This window comes from Vipera ursinii (genome assembly GCF_947247035.1).
Source record: "Vipera ursinii genome assembly, chromosome: 1".
Taxonomy (NCBI): Eukaryota; Metazoa; Chordata; class Lepidosauria; order Squamata; family Viperidae; genus Vipera; species Vipera ursinii.
The window spans coordinates 67,467,106-67,486,964 of NC_139512.1; the positions used below are offsets into that span (position 1 = coordinate 67,467,106).

The 19,859-nt window shown below is 37.7% G+C and overlaps 1 protein-coding gene across 1 annotated transcript in view; it reads right to left on the minus strand.

Annotated features, from left to right (window-relative positions):
- Window positions 1-19,859, minus strand: part of SPTBN5 (spectrin beta, non-erythrocytic 5) — a gene marked incomplete at both ends in the record, with an annotated part of 118,472 nt that overhangs the window by 56,398 nt on the left and 42,215 nt on the right. The window contains 8 exons of the mRNA XM_083355348.1: window positions 567-752; window positions 1,281-1,385; window positions 8,233-8,382; window positions 8,705-8,908; window positions 10,254-10,433; window positions 12,083-12,193; window positions 15,157-15,334; window positions 18,534-18,679. Coding sequence (XP_083211474.1) covers window positions 567-752; window positions 1,281-1,385; window positions 8,233-8,382; window positions 8,705-8,908; window positions 10,254-10,433; window positions 12,083-12,193; window positions 15,157-15,334; window positions 18,534-18,679 — 1,260 coding nt within the window. The remainder of the gene's footprint in view (window positions 1-566; window positions 753-1,280; window positions 1,386-8,232; window positions 8,383-8,704; window positions 8,909-10,253; window positions 10,434-12,082; window positions 12,194-15,156; window positions 15,335-18,533; window positions 18,680-19,859) is intronic.

Sequence of the window (19,859 nt, forward strand, 5' to 3'; positions counted from 1 at the left end):
ATTATTCTGCCTCAATTATTTGCTTAGTAGAATGTTTATTTTGATTACTGTGCTGCAGCAGGCGCCTTTTTACATCCATACACACTACAACAATTAACTATTAAAGTCAGTCTTCATTTGCCTTCAATTAACTGCTTGTTCAGCGATCAATCAAAGTTATGACAGTACTGAAAAAAGAGATTTATCATTGTTTCTCAAACTTGGGCTGCCTCAGCATCTCATGGTCATCTGATTACCATTCGAAAGCTTCACAGTCAGCTTCTAACAAGCAAAGTCAATGGGAAAACAGCAGGAAATCACAGATTTAATCTCAGTCACCATGAGTGATTTACTTCACAACTGCAGCTGGAACTGACATCTGAATCAGGTGCAGTCATGTGATATTTCACTATACAATCACATCATTTAGTGATGGAGTTACTGGTTCCAATTGCAATCAGTAACTGAGGACTACCTGAGTTGGCAGTCTGAGTGGAGAGTGAGACAGCAACCCTTCACGGCCTGCAAAGAGAATGAAAGTTTTTATTTCCCAGACAATGCTTCACTAATAGACAACTTATTCTCACCTCAGTTAGACCCTGGTAGAATAGAGCCAGCAGGAGTTCTACCTGCAGTTTTTCTTGCCTACTTTGAGAAAGGTCTCTGATGCATCTTCTTTTCTTTAACACCACACTGAGCCTCTGCTGAATCTGTCTTACTTCCAACTCACTGCTTGGTTGCAATTTTTCCATTTGCTCCTGAAGAGATAGTTCCTGAAAAACCAACACTTAAAATCACAACCACAGTTAACTGATCACAGGTTGCATACATAAAACATTATTTTTTCTATTGGAAGTTCAAAATTGCCCATAACCAAAAACCAGTAACAAAAATATACAGATGTGTATTTGTGTGATATGAATGAGTAAAGCTTTCTGAGAACCTCTAGTTATCTTGTTGATATTATCTGAAATATTATTTGGGAAATTTTATTTAAGGGTATATCTTTAAATTCGCTGTATATTTTGCTTTCGGTGACATTTGGTGTCAAACTAAGACATTCTTTCTCCCAGGTAAAATTTCTCAGTTATTTTGCCTGAAGAACTCCCATATTTCTTGAACATCAACACTTAAAAGTCTCTTATAGATCAGCTTCTATAAAACAATACCTGTTGTCTGAATTGTTTTTGCAAGTTTGTCACAGAATTTTTATCCCAGTCCGCCGAGATGACACTTAAGTATCAGGTTTTACCTGGAATGTTCCCATGTCTTTCTTTATATATTATATATAAAGATTTTACCTTTTCTTCCTGGGAGGCAAGAATCTTCTCAAAAGCATCATGTTTCTTGATCTGCTGTATCACTTCATCCACACTGCTTCCAAAATCACAGCTTTTCAAATACATCTGTGAAAAATTGGAATCAGTTCTGGCAATATAGGTTTTTTTTTAAAACAACAACAATATGGAATTATAGGGCCAAATCTGTTGCTTTCTGGAATGAAAGTCAAGAAACATCAGATGATCAAATTATTCAAAGAGATTTTACAAGATGTGTTTCTTACAGAGCTCTGGTCTCTTGTTAGCTCAGATATTTGGATTAATCAAGAGAAGAGGAATATAGCGTAGCCTGTTTGGAGGTTGTTGTTTTTTCTTTTTCTTTTTGTAAATATTATTTTCAAGAATTCCAAATAGAAAACCATATTCAATGGATAACATAAAGATTTTTATTTTATTTATTAAATTTATATGCCACCCATCCCTGAACGAATAAAGCTTGAAAATTAGGCAGTGGAATAAATTAGCTATATACATTCCAAGCAGTATATATTCTCAACCTGAGTCCTCTAAATTATCATTTATGTCCTAGCCACTTTGAGTGAAGATTTTTGCAATGAGCACTTCACTGGGCTGCCCCTGAAATTTATACAGCTGGCCAGAATGTAGTGGTGAGCACACCATGTAACACTGCTGCTCAGCAAGCTGTACTGTCTGCAATCAGCTTCTGATGACATTCAAGATGCTGGTCGCCACCTCTAAAGGCCCTGGCTATCCGAGGACTGCTTATCTCCAATAGTTTCTGCTTGCCTGAAAGACTGGAGAAAGTGGGCACCTATAAGGTCCTTTTGATTAAACAATGTTACCCAGTGCTTTTTTTGTAAAAGAAAAAGGTGCCGGAAATCACACATGTCATACAACCCGCCTTGCCTACCCTACAAGGTTCCATCCAAAAAAGGTGCCGGAACTCCGTTCTGAGCGTTCTATGACAAAAAAAGCCCTGATGTTACCTGATAGGATTCAGGAAGCAAGCTTTCTCTATCATGATATCTGCCCTCTGAACAGAATTCCACAAAGCCTGGCTTTTCCCCATGACTTGGATTAGGGTGAGTAGCAAGCCTCTTCTGGGACTGCCTATATTGCTTGAATGTTTTCTTCTATGATGGACATTCTTTTTTGTTATTTTGATTTCTATTGTTTTAATATTGTGTGCTTGTGAACTCTGGCATGATTTCTAAAGACCCATTGCTATACCAACTTTCTCTCTTGTACCAAGTTGGGCAATTCCATAAATAAAATAGGTAGATAAATGCATTTTGAAGTGGAACACAGATGAGAACAGAAAGCCCCCTTGTGCAAGTAAGTATTTTATATTGGTGTCTTCTCTTGAAAACGACCATCTTTAATATATGGAAATTATATTAGCTGTTCCTTTATGTGAATCATTTTATATTATATAGCAAGTGCTCATAATGCAAATAGCTGCAAAACATTTATATCACAGGAAATTGAATACTCTAAATAAAATGCACAATAAATATGAATATATGTGTTACATGGGATTCCATCCAGTGTCATGTGAACAGAAGGCTATTCACATAACAGAACTGTGCCTTGTTCTTCTGCCCATACTGCTTTTAAACTGATTCCGCTCAGATTGTCATGGTCTCATCTGAGAATGATATCTGAGAAGACAACAGGTCAAGCAGTTTCAAAGGGACTTCTTCACGTATTGAGTTACACCCTAATGCAGACTGGAGCCAGAATTTTGCTCTGTCCAGAATTTTGCTCTAGATTCAACGTGTTCCCATTCACCCGTCCCTTTGAAGGGTATCAATGCAAGGGTGACTTTTGGAATGGGGAGTTTTTTGTTTCAATCCCATTTTAAGCACAATATTTACATATCAAACTGTACCTGCCATTCAAAGCTGTATTGCACATGACAATTTGCAGAAACAAAGAGCATAGTTGCACAACTATGGAAATAAGGCAGCAAATTTGAGCAGCCCACTAATGAAAGCAATACTCAGAGTGGCATTTCATATTTAACATTACAGCTTCTGAAGTCATTATTTCAAGTATCTGTCAGCTTATCACAGGCTGAAGAATGGCATGCCCGATGTCCTGTGGTAATAATACACAAGGGTTTTCATAAAAAAGAATATAAAAGAATCTTTATACAGGTAGGAAAGCAGGATTCTGCATGCTTGAACTAAACAATATTTATTTTTGAAATATTCTCCATAAGATCTAAGTATTCCACAAAGTAGGGCATGACACATGAACAATGTCACGATTTATCATCCCATTTACATAGCAGTGAAATGCAGATCATGATTAAGGGTAAATTTTACTGATTATCTTTCTCAGGCAAACCTTATCAAGAAACAATAAAAATTAAGAGAAATCAAGATCTTTCAAGAACAAAGATCTTTCAAAAGACATTTTTTCTAAAGTGAGCAAAAATGCATATATAGAATAATGACAACTAGAAATGTATTTTTCAAATCAGACTGAATTCTCTATTGAAATAATACTATTTTAAGAAATGGCAACTTTTTTTCTGTTTCATAGAAATTGTTTAAGACGTCATCTTCCACCAATCTGCTGTCAGAAAGGAGCACAATAGAAGACCTACATTTTTGTATACTGCATAATATACAACAGTGTATTTTTTTGTTCTTCTTACTTTATTTTCCTTCAGATAAAACTAGTATTAAAACTTGAAGGGGCTCTAATATCTTGTCCCCAGACCAAATCTATTTTTTCCTAGTGTAAACTACAAGCTAATAAGGCATTTCTAGAAAAAAAGATTTAACATATTTTTGGTTTGAAAATATATGTTTATGTATATCTATGTACACAGTCTCTCTTTTAATGCATTCATAGTTCTTACTAATAATAATTAGATGACAGTTTACAGAGAGTATATACACATGTACATACAAACACACAGCACTGGAAAATATAGCAAATGTGAGCGGCATTTGGTGTGTCCACATGTACACACACACACACACACACACAGAGAGAGAGAGAGACGTCTATTTCACTAAAGCCACATATTTAGAGTCACTGAAGGCATAACTTGTTTTACTCTATGTGAAAGCTTGAAACAGCAGAATTTAAGCAATAACTGATAAATAGACTTCCAATGTCAAGAAGAAACAAACCCACCTCTAGAGTCTTGCGGTTCCTAATCATCCTACTTTAAGAAAACAAAAGTATGTTTGAAGGCTTTACCATTCCCAGAAACCTTTACAACCAATTAACAAAAGAATTGATAATACTGTCAATTAAAACTAATCTCAGAACAAATTACAGTTGAGAGTACATTTTTTTAAAATGGAATGGAAATCTTCACCACTTTCCTCCCAGTTCCAAAGGATGCAATTTTTACTGAGATAGAGGGACACCATGTATTCTCACCATGTCCATGAGATGATGCCTGCATATTTGTTAAGAAGGCAGCTTGACCTACATTCACTGCAGCATCTGGATCCTGAAGATGCTTTGACTCTTGTGAATGCTGGTATTCAGAACAATAAACAGGGTTTATGGACAATAAGATGCTAGAGCCTCTACAATCTGACTGTAAAGTAGAACCACCCATATCTGAACCTGTAGCTTTGATCAAGACTGAATTTCTGAATTCTTTTACTACTTTAATAGGAAAGGATGTCCAAGGGGTAGCAAGTATTAAAGATATCTTGGAAATCTTGTGATGAGCAGGAATTATTCCAACACTAGAAGACTTCCCAAATTCTTTGCTAGCTGAGTGATGGTTCTGAAAGACAAGCATATCAGGATCTAATTGTGAACGTGTAACAGTTCTTTTGCCAAGAAGGGTATCTGCTTTAGCTAATGTAGATGGAGCCAACCATATTTCTTTGAAGACTGTCTGTGGAGGAAGAATGGGACACTTAGTGGGGTTGATGACATGAAGTTGTTTAACTTGGTGATCTGCAGCATTTCCAGAAGGGATAACTTGATGACTCTTCTGGGTTTCTCTTGTAAGACCAGGAGAAGTAGTTGATTTTTTCTTCAGATGAGGTAATAGAACACTGGAATAAGCTGCTTTGATTGGTTTGATAGCAACACTGCAAGTTGAAACATAGACTTTTACTGAAGCATGGAGATCTGAAAACTGAGAATTGCACTGATTATGGTTTTGCTCCTTTGACTTGGAGTTACAAGGTGCAACAATTTGATACAGATTTTTATTCTGAGACAATGAAGCATCTGGAATGGAACACAGAGTAACATCTAGACGTGATGTCCAGCATGGTAGAACTCTTGAAGCAGCCGAATGGAAAGCTACTGCAGAAGAATGACAAGCATCCAAGTAATTTCCTTTCCAGTCACTTGCACCACTGCAGGAGACAAGCAATGATCGAGCATCAGTGCTGTTGTATCCTTTGCACTGAGTATCTCTCAAAAGTGTGGAACAGGCAGACTTGAAGGTGGAAGAATTAATACAGCTGTTATCTTTCTCTAAACCATTCCTCTTATTTGAATGTGTCAACACTATATCTAGCCTTGAGCTGTGAACCTCTGAAGAAAGGCAGGGAGAAGGCAAGATGGTCTCTGCAGATGATGAATAAGCTGGAAAATACCAAGCTGAGTCTGATATATTTTCTGCTGGTGGCATCCTTTGGAAAGAAGCACCATAAACAGTAGCTCTGGAGATCGGTGATGGAACCACTCTGGCAGAAGACAACATAACTTCCACAGTAGAAATAAAGATGGGTGTGTCTGAAGTCTTGTTAGGAAGATATCTGCATGACATCCTGAAGTTTTAATCCTAGGGTTTGAAAAGCCGAAGCAGTCTTTGCTTCTGAGCTGTTGCTTAAGACAAATGTTTCATCCTTTTTATGTTGGCAGTAGAGTTTTCCATTCTTCCTCTGATGTGAATAAGTGAAATGTAAAGACGTATTTTTATAATGAAGGCATCTGTATTTGATTAAGAACGAGACATAGTGGCACGACTGCTTATTCAGACTGCAAAATAATAGGAGCATGCAGCAAACCGAAAAAATGATCAAGATGATGAGGCAGAAGCCAGATGTGTAATCTGAGACCTAATTAACAGTTCTTAGATAAAAAAAATTAAGTTATTAACTCACCAGTGCTTCTATAGCCTTGAAAGACAAGAATATATTCTACTGGTGTTAACAGCAAAAAAGCTGCACTAATCTTCTCTATCCATCTCTCAATCTGCACAAGGAATATCTGCAGAAGGAATAGCAGCTTCTCTGTTTAACAAAGTCTTAAAAAAATTTCCTACAACTCTTCCAAGTAATGGCATTCCCAGAGTCAGTAATAAAAAAGACAGATATATACTTGCTTAATTTCCTCCATATGTGCTGTTATTTACTTTAGGACAGAGAACTCATAGACTAAACCTTGCTGAAAACTTCTGAAGCCTTAAGTAATTTGGATGTAACCTAAGCTGCTGGCGTAAAATCAAGGCCAGACACACTGGCATGAATGGGAAAGCAGTCTACTTCAGAACATGACCCAGTGCTTTTCTTTCTGTCATATGTCACTGCTGGGATAGCCTTTTTATAAATTTAGAGATACACTTCAGTTCAATCAAGATCCATTGGGATAAAAGACAAATATTCACACGTGGTTAACACCATCCAGACACTCCCTTTCCAAATACAGATGAAAAGTTAATGATGCATTGCCCTCTCAGTTTTAAATGCTTGCTTTCTGCTAACATTGTGCCACTTACAAGGGTTAACCTGGCTGCATAAATCTCTTTGAAAACACTATCTGAAACTTTGGTGTGTGAAACAGGAAAATGTGAGAATTTAGGTGAAAGACTTTTGATCTCCTTTCCAAAGAACAATAACAAGACAACTTATTAAAAACAATAATTTGTTCCTCTTCAAATATAGAACGAATGTGCATTATAACCCAGGTGGAAGTGAGTTTAATATTTTCTTGAATCATGGATTCAAGAAAAACCTTCTACACCATAACCATACAAGCAGAAACTGTTATTTCAGCCAGAGACAAATGGTGCTCACACTGTCAGCAGCTAACAGTTCCTTTATTTCACATAGTAGCTACCAGGGAAGTAATTTTCAATCGGACCATGATATGTGGAAAAGGCAGGGCTTTTTTTCTCATAGAGCGCTCAGAACGGAGTTCCGGCACCTTTTTTGGATGGAACCTTGTAGGGTAGGCAAGGCGGGCTGTATGACATGTGTGAGTTCCGGCACCTTTTTCTTTTACAAAAAAAGCACTGGGAAAAGGAATAATGTTTACCTTCTCATCTGCTACAACAACTAACCCCTGATGCCTTCCTTGGCAGGTGTTAGCTTAAAAAGCAAATATTTAATGCCATTACATTGAATGTCATTACAATTTGATAGTGAGTTGGGTTGATGCTTACTCCTCTGAGGCTGTGCTATTTTCCAAAGCACTAGAAGGCAAGTCAAGAAGCAATGGATGGAAACTAATCAAGGAGGGAATCACCCTAGAACTAAAAAGACGTTTCCCAACAGTGAGTACAATAAAGCAGTAGAATGGGTTGCCTTCAGAAGTTGTGGGTGCTCTATCACTGGAGGCTTTTAAAAAGAGACTGGGCAGCCATTTAACTGAAATGGTATAGGGCTGGACTCCAAAGTCTCTTCTAACTCTGTTATTCTATTATTCTGTTATTCTGTGATAGGTTTTTTTTAGAATCAAGGGATTAATTTCACATCATATATCCTTGCACAGGTGTATAATTGACTACGCTACTAAAAAGTCAGAAACCAAATTTCCTTTTAGGAATTTTGATCAATAAGTTTGGTCAAAATCAAACGTTTTCTTACTGATATAAGTTTTCTGTATATGCAAGTATGTGTAAGATAGAAGGAATAGGTAGAGCATAGGACAAAAGACAGAGATTAAGTACTTAATAGATTAAAATACACTTTACAATGCATTGAAACACCAATAAAGCATGCAACAGCACTACCTCTTGGGAGTTTGAAATGTTGTCCAGGTATTCACAGTCTCGGTAAAATATCTGCAAAAGATGGGTCTTCTCTAGCCATTCCTTCTTTTGTGCCCATACCTGGTACACTCTTTGCTTTGCTTCTATCAGAGTTTTTAATATACTTTGGATCTAAAAAAGAAGAAGCCAACTGCTATAAAGCATCAGTTATAATCCATGAAGGGGTAATTATTGATATGTAATTTATACTGCTGTTAATGGAAATATGCTCAGTTTCCAATTATAATTACAGCAATTGCCTGTTTATACATGAGAAAGCCGGTGGGTGTATTTTAATAAAATTCATTTTCCTTTGAAAAGTACCATATCTTGCTTGGTTTTTATCTCATGAAATCTCTGGATTTAAAAACTTATTCATAGCAGGCTAATTTTATGGAAATGCTGGTGGTCTGAGCTCTGTGCAAAATTACAAAACTAGATCATGTATATATACCTCTTCTGTCGCCATTTTCTGTTCCAGTGCAAGCTCTTGTCCCAGCTGTGATACTCGCTCGTAAATCTCATCCCGAGACTCAATCTCTGGCAATAGCTGCTGATGCTGATTAATCTTCAGACCGCTGGTAGATGCATCTCTAATGGTCTCCTCAGCTGCCATTGTTCTTATCATCTCAGATGCCCAGGAAGAATAGTCCCATGCCTTAACATTGAGGAAAGGAAATTTAAGATATGGGGTAAGATTTATATCCTTAGATGACAATATAGGCAACAGATGATACTTCTTGTGGCTCGGTTCAAACATAGCACTAAAATGTGGTTGGTTATTCCTACGTAGGTTCACGCATTGTTTTGCCTCAAACAAAAATTAAAAACTGTCAAGGCTATCTATCGAGTATAGAATACATGTCCTTGGGCATCAAAGCTCAGCTAAGTGGATATATTGCAGCAAAACTATAAAACAGTTACAAAAGAATTTATGTAGCTGCTGTGCATCAAATGCAAATTCTATTTATGACAATTCATGTTCAAATTTCCTGTAGCTGATATTGTAAACCAACCCAGAGAGGGCTGTAAAGCACTATGGAGCAGTATACAAGTCTAAGTCAGGGGTCTTTAAACTTGGCCCTTTTATGACTGATATTGTAAACCAACCCAGAGAGGGCTGTAAAGCACTATGGAGCAGTATACAAGTCTAAGTCAGGGGTCTTTAAACTTGGCCCTTTTATGACTTGCAGACTTCAAGTACCAGAATTCCTCAGTCAGCCATGCTGGCTGAGGAATTTTGGGAGTTGAAGTCCACAAGTCATAAAAGGGCCAAATTTGAAGACCCCTGGTCTAAGTGCTATTGCTATAACAGAAACCCCTCTTGTCATAGGTTTTATGGCCTTTGGCAGAAAGGGGGGTGACGAAAAGTAATAGAAGTCCCCCAGCAGCCCCCAGATTCAAGTTGGTTTAGGAAAATAGGGGAGGAGTGCAAAAACAAGTAATGATGTAAGAAGAAACCATACAGGAAGACTATGTGAGTAAACAAAAATGAGACAGATGAGGGAAAGAATTGAGGAAAGTCAAGTTGAACACTACAAGATACAGTACAATAAAAAAGAACTAAATGGATTTAAAGTATTTTGAATAACTAACCCTAGAAATTTATTAGATGAAAGAACTTTACAAAGATTGCTATTGAGACAGTTTCTTTATGTTTTTCATAATCGTTATGCTGGCAATATTACATTAAACTTTTAATAGGTCCATATGAAAGATGGATGTCAACCTTTAGCATTACAGAAGATCCTATCTGAAGTACGAAGGCCTCTTGTTTTCCAAAAGACCTAAGCCGGGTCATTCATCTTTAGAATGTACACTATAAATGATATATTAATGCAGGTACATGATATAACAGTCTGCAGTTAAATGTGTGCAATTGTATGGATCAGTTGCAGAATATTGATTGATCATTCTAGAAAAAAAACTGGCCAACACAACTGGAGTTCACAGAATAATATAGGATGTTTTAAAAAATGCGACAAGGACATTGAAATCCTTACATAGGTTTGGAAGCGGTATAATCTGCAAGCATGTTCCAGCCTCTCCCGGTTTTGTTCCACTTTACATCGCAAAATTTCCCAATTCTCCACTAAGGCCTGTTGCTTTGCCTTGATCGCCTCTGCCTGCCTCTCAGAGCACAGGCAGAGCACGCCATCTGCAGTATCAATCAAAATACGCAGCTGCAAAAGAGGAGAAAATGAAGTGAATAATTTAACTTTCCAAGTAAAAGTTTAAGAACCCATCCATCAATTACATCTTCCCAAAAGATGGGTAACTATACTCCATTCTATACAGAACTTCTTAAGCAGCCAGAGTCTTGGATTTCAGTTTTGCAGAGACAAGCAGACCTTTGAAAATTAAACGACTGAAACAGGCTGTCTAGTCTATTTACACTAGCTGGGGATTTGAAACTGGCACAAGATCTGCAGCTGGCTGTATTAAGTAGCCCAGGGGGACAATCTTTCACGTCTGTATGAGAAATAGTCTGATAGCACTGGCAGGAATACAGAGGAGAAGCAGCAGCCAAATCGTTTTCCTTTCTGCAGACATGACTGCCTCACATTTGTCCATCAGCAAATCTGTCAGCCCAAGTGGTGATTTGCCTTCTTCTCACTGCTCAGTATGTTCAGCCTGTTTCCTTCTCTTCCTCCAAAAGGAGGTGGAGGAAGAATTGCTGAAGCTAGCAGCTCACAAGGTAGCAAAAGCAAATACTGGACAAATACTGGGAAGGTGAAAGTAAGGACGAGGTTGGGTAGACTGGGATTGCAGCTCTGGAGCTTCTTCTCCCTTTCCAAAGGTCTCAGCCTGATAATCCTGGGTGGTAAGGAGATAAAAGAGTTCTAGGTTATGACCTACAAAGCCCTACATGGCATGGATCCGGATTACCTACGGCAGCACCTGCTGCCGGCATCAACTTCCCTCCGTCCAGTGCGCTCCCACAGAGAGGGCCTCCTCAGGGTGCCTCCGATCAGAGAATGTCGATTGGTGGCCCCCAGGGGGAGGGCGTTCTCTGTGGGCGCGCCAGACCTGTGGAACCGCTTGCCGGTTGAGCTCCGGATGGCTCCCGACCTTCGCTCCTTCCGGCGCGATTTAAAAACTTATTTATTTGAACAATCTGGCCTGGTCTGATGGGTTTGGGGTTGGATTTAGTTTTAACACACTTTTAGCATTGTATTATATTGGGCATAATTATTTAATTCTTTAAAACTCTTTTTTAACTTTTGTATTTACATTTTGATATTTATTGCCCTGTACACCGCCCTGAGTCCTTCGGGAGAAGGGCGGTATAAAAATTTAATAAATAAATAAATAAATAAATAAATAAATAAATAGGTATATTCGAGGCAAGGAAGGACTCTACTATCTCACCCATAGCACTGGAAAGAACCCTCTGAGAAGTTCCTGATTCAAGACATGTGATTTCTTCTTTTCATTTATTTATTACATTTATAAGTAATATTTTATTCATGAACTGAACATTGCATATACCTAGCACTCTTACCCCCTAGTTTTCCCTGCAACAACTGCCCTATATTGAGGTAGGGTGGGCTGAAAGAATGTGAATGGCTCAGTGTTATCCATTGAATTTCCATGTCTGAAGGTATATAACCTGGCCTCTCCTCCTCACCTAAGGCATTAATCACTATAGCATTAGCATAAGATTAGTTTCAGTCCTAATTTATATTTAAAGCATATCATATTCAGAAGACAAGAACCACAGGCAAATTCAAAGCAAGACCATTATATCTGTAAGCTGCCTGGAGTTTCAGAGAGTTGGGCAACCATGTAAATTTTCTTAATACATTTTTAGGACTGCAGTGTAGCTTACCTGCTGCTCATTCCCAAATAATTCATGCTCAAGAGTTGCTTGCTTACGTAGCTGTGACTGCACCCCACTCAGATCTTTAGCAGTGGAATCTGGGATGGACTTCAGTTTGTCCTAAAAACCAAATGTGCTTTCTGTTAATCGCTCTGGTTTGATTTTGTTCTAAGATAGGCAGTATATAAAACTCTTTTCATTTGCATATGTGGGAGTCTATTTGTTAATGAAAAGAGTTATACCCATATATTGATCTAAATCCCTCACCTCCACTGCGCAGCAGTCAAGGGGTTTGGGACTCCGTGCCCTCAGTTTCTTCCTGTTAGGAGACACTAAATGGGTTTCTTCCTGTTAGGAGACACTAAATGGGCCAGAAGCCACCCCGGAGAGGCGGCAAAGAACGTAGGAAAGTCCTGGGGACCTTGGAGAGATGGTGGTCAACCTGATCAGTCCAGGAGAAGCGTTCCAGAAACCAACAGGAGAAAGGCTAGCTTAACTTCAGAGTCTAGCCCAAGCTGTAAGCAACTGAAGTCAAAAGCACTACTTTAACCTGATTGTAAACAGCATGCTTGAATCTGGGTAAGAACATCGATTTTCTCTATCCTACCTATTAACTTTCCTGAAGGGGGAAAAAAAATTCCCAAGAAGGAAAAAACCTCAGAAAGTGAAGGAGGGGTATTTTTGTTCCTCCCTTTTGCTAACGAAAGCAGCAAATTAAACCTTTTATGGAAGACCAAAATCTGAAAAATAAACCACTGCTTACACCTACTGGTGGATAAAGACTATGACACCTATGACTTTCATGCAAGACTTGGTAAAATCTGAAAAAACCTAATCTCTACTGGTGACTTTCAAAGCTTTAACAATAGAGAACAGCTGTGACAAAAAAGAAAACAATCTGGGCTGCAGATAAAATGAACAAAAAACAAGAGAACTTTTTTGAACTCTCTGGATTATAAGTATCTATTTCACTCTGACTTCAAAGCTATTTCGGGGGGGGGGGAATTTGGATTCTTGGTCATCATGGAAAATCAGAAAAAGAAATAACTTACCAAGAAATAATAAATACTTTTCAAGAGGAGAAATATAATATGTTGCAATTAATTCAAATAACAATGATTTCAAACCACAAAGAAATCCAAATAACTTTGAAAATATAAACCAACTCATGTCCGATCCAACTTTACAACAAAAAAAATTTCAGGAAAATACAACAGAGAAGGAACAGATAAAACAGATAACTCTACACAAATCTGAGGATAAAGATTTAAAGACGGAATCCTACAAAACAAAGAAGTATGATTTAATCCAAGTGGAAAAAACTTACAAGAAATACTGGATTTGGAAAAGACATCAACATCACAAAATAAACTTGAGGATAAGAAAAAAGACTGGATAAAATGGACTGCAGAGGTGCCAGGGAAAACACTAGAACTGGAGGGACAAAAAGTGACAAGAGAAACAGAGAGAAAAAGAGGGAAAAAGATTTTCAACAAAAATGAGTGGGCAAATGCCTCTAACAAAGATACTGTACTTGACTTACTTTTTATATCTACAGTAACACCTATAAGAATATGGAAAGATTCTTTGACTCAGCAGAACATATTGTTTAAGAAAGACATTGGGCAAAAGAAAAAGGCTAAAGTGAAAATTAAGAAAGTAGATGAGGGGGCCTATCAGAGAGAATATTAAAAAAAGAAATACCTATTTTTAGCCAGTAAAAATGTTTAGAACATTGTGGGAAAAACAAATGTAACAAGAATTGTAAGCAGGATATATGATGAGACAACCAGAATGACTAGATAGAAAAGGAATATTATATTGATGTGATTATTATTTATAGAAATATTAGAAGACTTTTATATTTAATTATCATTGATTAAAACAATAAGAATTATATTAACTTAAGGTTGGTAAAAGGGAACACTATGGGGGAAAGAGGAAATCAAGTAAAGTTATAATGTGAATTATACATTATAGAATTTAATTGTTAGTGAATGTTTGTTAAATGTAAACCCAGACAACACACTGTCTACTGAATATTAAGGTGTTTATGTTAAAAATTTAATAAAACATACTTAAAAAAATAAAAAATAAAAAATATTAAAATCTTTCCTCCATTTTTGATGCTTGAAAGAAAGAGGCTGAAGAAAAAAAATTCATGTAGTGGAGTACAATTTAATTCTCTTATTCAATTTCCACATTTCTGTATGAGAAAATATATGAGAAAAATATGGGAATAAAACTTTGGACAACTGTTTTTATTGTGCTTTTATATTTTGCTGATTTAAAAATGTTATGGCAAATGTAAATGTCTATGGAGATTTTAAAGGGACACGGTAGCTCAGTGGGTTAGGACGCTGAGCTTGTTGATCGGAAGGTCGGCAGTTTGGCGGGTCGAATCCCGAGTGCTGCGTAGCAGAGTGAGCACCTGTTACTCGTCCCAACTTCTGCCAACCTAGCAGTTCGAAAGCACGTAAAAATGCAAGTAGAAAAATAGGGACCACTACGGTGGGAAGGTAACAGCGTTCCATGCACCCACACAGACACACCCACACACAGATGGCTACAAAACAATCTGACTACAACAAGGGAAAGTCATGCCGATCACATGACCATGGAGACGTCCTTGGACAAGCGCTGGCTCTTCGACTTTGAAACGGAGATGAGCACCGGCCCCTAGAGTCGGAAATGACTAGCATGCATGTGCGGGGAACCTTTACCTTTACTTTTATGGAGATTTTCAGTCATCCTGGTCATGGTTGTCCCAAAGGTGCTTTTTCAAGAAGCAACTGGACATTCTTGTTTTTCTTTGAAGATGTTTCGCTTCTCATCCAAGAAGCTGAAGAAGCTTCTTGGATGAGAAGTGAAACATTTTTAAAGAAAAACAAGAAAGTCCAGTTGCCTCTTGAAAAAGCACCTTTGTGAGAAATGTAAACTTTCATAATATTATAGTTTTACATTTATTGTTAGCCATTAGTGTGGAAAGGCTAGGTAAACAATAGAAATGAATGGTTGTTCTTTCATATCTAATCTGAGCCTTAAAAAAATACATGTTTGGAAACAAAACTGTTTTCTTTCACCTCAATGTGGCAGAGGGCTTCCGTCAAGTCCTGTAGGCACTTGTAAATTGCTTCAGCGTCTTGTAACTGTTTGCCTTTGTAGTTTGTCATCTCCAGCAGCTCCTGCCAGTTGTTCCTAAAGCGGGAAAAAAGTGAGAGGTAGGAGGCAGTATCCAGAAGCAAGTCAGAAGTGGACATCCTGAAAGAATGTATCTGTCAGTGATTAGCTGTCAATCAGCTATGCCAATTTCTGATGGTGTTTTTCTGCAACAGAAGTTAAAAAATACACAGTGGTGTCATACTATAAATCTATTTACCTTCCCCTTACAAGAAATCTATCCATATTTCTTGAGTTAAGATTTAAAACAAGTTAAGAAATGTGTACAATTTGATTGTAGTACTGAATTAATTAACAAAAGTATACATGTATGCATACAAAAATGGAGAAGAAGAAGGAGGAGGTGAGGAGGAAGAGAAGGAGGAGGAGGAGGAGGAGGAGGAGAAAGAGGAGGAGATGGTGGTTCTGGCAATGGCCAACCATCCTTTTTATCATCCATCTATCTATCTATCTATCTATCTATCTATCTATCTATCTATCTATCTATCTATCTATCTATCTATCCAGGGCTTTTTTTCTCATAGAACGCTCAGAACGGAGTTCCGGCACCTTTTTTTGATGGATTTTTTCAACTTTTGCACAAGCTGTGCTACTTCCTCTATTGGCTTTCAAAAGCTAATAGGAATTGCTGCTGAGCACACCAAAAGACCTGGCTGGCAAACATTGCACATGCAAGTTGTCTGCAACGAAGGCAAGTTGGCAGGAACTTTGCACCCCTCACTGCTGCCCAACTACACCATCTCCTAGTTGTAAGTAAGAGAGGACCAGGAATGGTCGGGAGCAGCACTTAATTATGCCCTGATGAAAAAGCAGACTCCATGTGCACTCCTGCCTTGTGCTCACCCGTGTCATCCAGGCTCTCCATGCTGCGCTGCAGCATGGAGAGCCTAGCACTGAAGCACGGAAAACATGTGCGCACCTACCTCATGCTCACCTCGTGTCAGCCAGGCTGACCACAAGTCAGAAGGAGAAAACACAGTGGCAAAGATACTCCCTCCTCAAATAACTCGCAATTGTCAAGTCCACCCTGCCCTCTGCGAGACCCTTGGCCCAATGGGGAGGCAAGGCCTGGCAGACACGATTTCCCTCTCCACCTCTTTTTAATGGTAGTCCTGAAGATACCTGGAGGAGACGGGAGTGGCAACACCACAGTGCTGTTGGAGCTGCGGGGCCTGCTCTACATTGTGGGGCTGCATGGGGCAGGCAGCGGGGCGGAGGCGATATTGCCGGGGTGGCTGCGGGCACTGGGTGTGGAGGTGGCATGCATGGGTGCGGCAGGTGGCTGACCTTCCATGGGCCGGGCCAGCTGGTGGCCTACCCGGTGCTGGACCTGTGCCGCTGCCTACTCACCCTGTGCGCCTACGTGGCCACCCTGGAGTGCCTGACCCGTGACGCCTGCTGCTGCCTCAGCCTGCCCACTGCCCTCACCCTCCCACCACTCTGCACCGGTGTCTGGTTCGGCGACTGCAAGTTCTGCGCCCTCGGTGTGCATTGTGGGAGACACATCACCTCACATGGATTGGCCCTGAACTGCTGCACTGACTTAACCTAGTTTGACCATATCATCACGTTTGGCCTGGAGGGGCTGGGGGTCACCACCCTTAGCCAGGAACTGTGTCTCATGGCTACTATTTTAGTGGTTATCTGGATTCTTGTAGATTTTGTACATCTATCTGAAGTAATCTTAAGCATTTTTTTCATAAATTACTTAAGGATATACAACTATATTTTTTCATATTTATCTAATGTTACTTTTGCATCTACTTTTTTCAATCCATTTTCTTTCTGTCATTAATTCCCCAAGAATAAGAAATGTAAATCGTAAGCTCCTCATAGCACAGTTCTATATCATTGTTAAAATACACTGGGCAATAAATAGATTGAATTGTAACACTTTCCCCCTCACCTAAGCCTGTTCTCTTGTATGTATAATTTGAAGATAGCCAGGCCATTTTTTATCAGCAGTTGTAAAGAAATAGAAACGAAATGTTTAACTTATGTATTAATAACAATTTCTTTGCAATTCATTATCTTGTCAGTAACATGACTCCATTAAACACATATATGTTGAAGGCAGCATATGTACTTGTATTAGACATCTATTATCTCCCACTGCTAGCCCTTCCAAAAGGAACTCAATATATGTCACACTATATATGCAAAAGTTGTCTCCTCTATTACAGTGCAACACATCATATTCCAATTAGACAAAAAATAATATTCCAACTCTACTATACCCACCTGCAGTATATAAACATGGGGGAGCTATCCCAGAATTTTTCACCTCTATAGCAGCCTACTATGCTGTCTTCATGATAAATTTGATAAAACAGAACTTAGTGTTCTAAGTTCATCATGATCTAAGTCTGCTGAAAATAACTATTTTGGCGGTGATGAATTAATAGCATGCATTTTGGGTTATAGGAGCATCTCATTCACTTGAACCAATGTGATCATATCTTTAAAATCATATGTACAAGCCATCGATAATGTGGATGCTAATATAGGTAGGTCCGTATTATGAGCTGTTTGTATTTAAGGAGATGCTCACAACAAATTCTAGTTTATTTGGTGAATGCCTGAAAGATACATTACTTCATCTAACCCAAAAACAGATGAAAAAACTAGAGGCAATTATGAATTAAACTTGGCTCAAATCTCAAAGATTTGCCAGACGAGAATTGGACAAAACTTTGGAATTTACTATGAATATTTGCCTTAAATACAATAAATTAAATTTATGTTAAGAATTGAATATATAATTTTTAATTATATAAATAAATATATAAATAAAATTATATAAATAAAAGATTAACAAGATAGAAAAAAGCTATCTATCTATCTATCTATCTATCTATCTATCTATCTATCCATGTTCTCCATCTCTGAAAGGTTTTTAGATAGATTAAAATTATATGAACAAACTAATAATACCATACCTTAAACTAATAAGAAATATAAGAGCATATAAAAAGTCATCAAAATGCATGTGTTTTATATATTATATTGCTTGAAAGTCTCCTTTTCACTTGGCTTAGAATAAGTAATGAATTTAAATATTGCCATAACAATCCTTCCACTTCTGTAAAATTCTGAATAGTTTAAGAAATAACTTAGGTCTTGCAACAAACTAGACATGCCACCCAAATGTTCTTCATGGAATATTCCTCCTCCCCACCCCCACCCCAATATGGCTCTTTTACAGCTTCCTGATCTTTGTCTTGAGAAAGAAATGGTCAGGCTGAAAAAATAATGGAAAAAGACAAGAATGCCTTCTTACCTCAACTGTTTCTGCTTGTTCCGAATCTCCCTGGATTCAAAATGGCCATGATCCAACATTTTCTGTGCTAACTGATCACATGTGGCAACTCTCTGGGCAACAATTTCCATCTGATGCTGAGATTTATCATATTTGACACAAAGGACCTATAAAAAAACCAATAGAAGGAAAAATTGAAGTGATGAATAGTTTTGAATAACATTTCCAACTTAGCCCTTTTGATTTTTTCCTGTATGATCCCAGTACATTTTTTTTTCAAAGTACAGTGTCTACCGAGTCTGAAATTCCAAACATCTTTGTTTTATATTTTGTTCTAAAAGGAAAATTCTAGAGCAATTTGAAAATCTTTAACATATTTCCCAGTTTTATGTCTGCTTAAACAATAATAAATATTACACGAGCAGTCTATTAATGACATTCACTTAATTTCACAGGAACTAAAATTTTGCTCTTCTTTCAACATAATTCTGTTAAAATGTCAAAGTCTCCAATAGAAACCAAGTTAGCTGAGATGATTGGTCAAACATTAATTTGGCTGATGTATAATCTGGTAGTACAATACTTTTGTCTGAGCAGCGGCTTGGTCTCAATTGCTTGAAAATCTCTTCCAATTCTATAATGCTAATTATAAATGAAAACTAATCATGAAAAATCTATTTTTTAAAATCATCTCAAGTGTAAAAGCAAAAAAGGAGAGCAAAAAAAAAGTGACCCCTCAACCTCAGTCAGATCATGTACCATATGATTAGTGCTCAGGAGGGGGATTATTTATTTGGAGCTTTAAACTTTAGCCTCTAATCCAAGGGTGTTCAGGTACTATTCCAGTTGACAATCATATCTATATTTATTTCAAATAAGATTATTCTTTTGATTTTTATGCAATCTCCTTGATCAGAAAAGTAATATTTTCATCATTATTCTGTTGACATCATACTAATTATTTGAAACAATGAATAATCACGAATAGATTAGCCTTTACACAAGCATCTAAATTTGATAAATATTTCTTGTCTTCAAAAGCTCTCTAAAATAATTATTAATCAATGCATTAAAATGCCTAAAAAGATAAGTCAAATTCTGGTGACCTCATAGATACATTCACACAGTATCCTTGACAGCAACACAGAAATAGTTTAATGTTGTCTTCTTCTGAGATACTATTTCAATTTCTCAGTCACGCCTATAGCCCTGATGTTTCCAGGTCTCCTATCCAAGTATTAGCTAGACTCAAACAGCTTACCTTCTGAGCCCAGACAAGGTTGGCCAGAGGCTATTCTCAGTTGAAAGTAATTAGCTTCACCAACACCTTAACTCACAGCTCAGTAG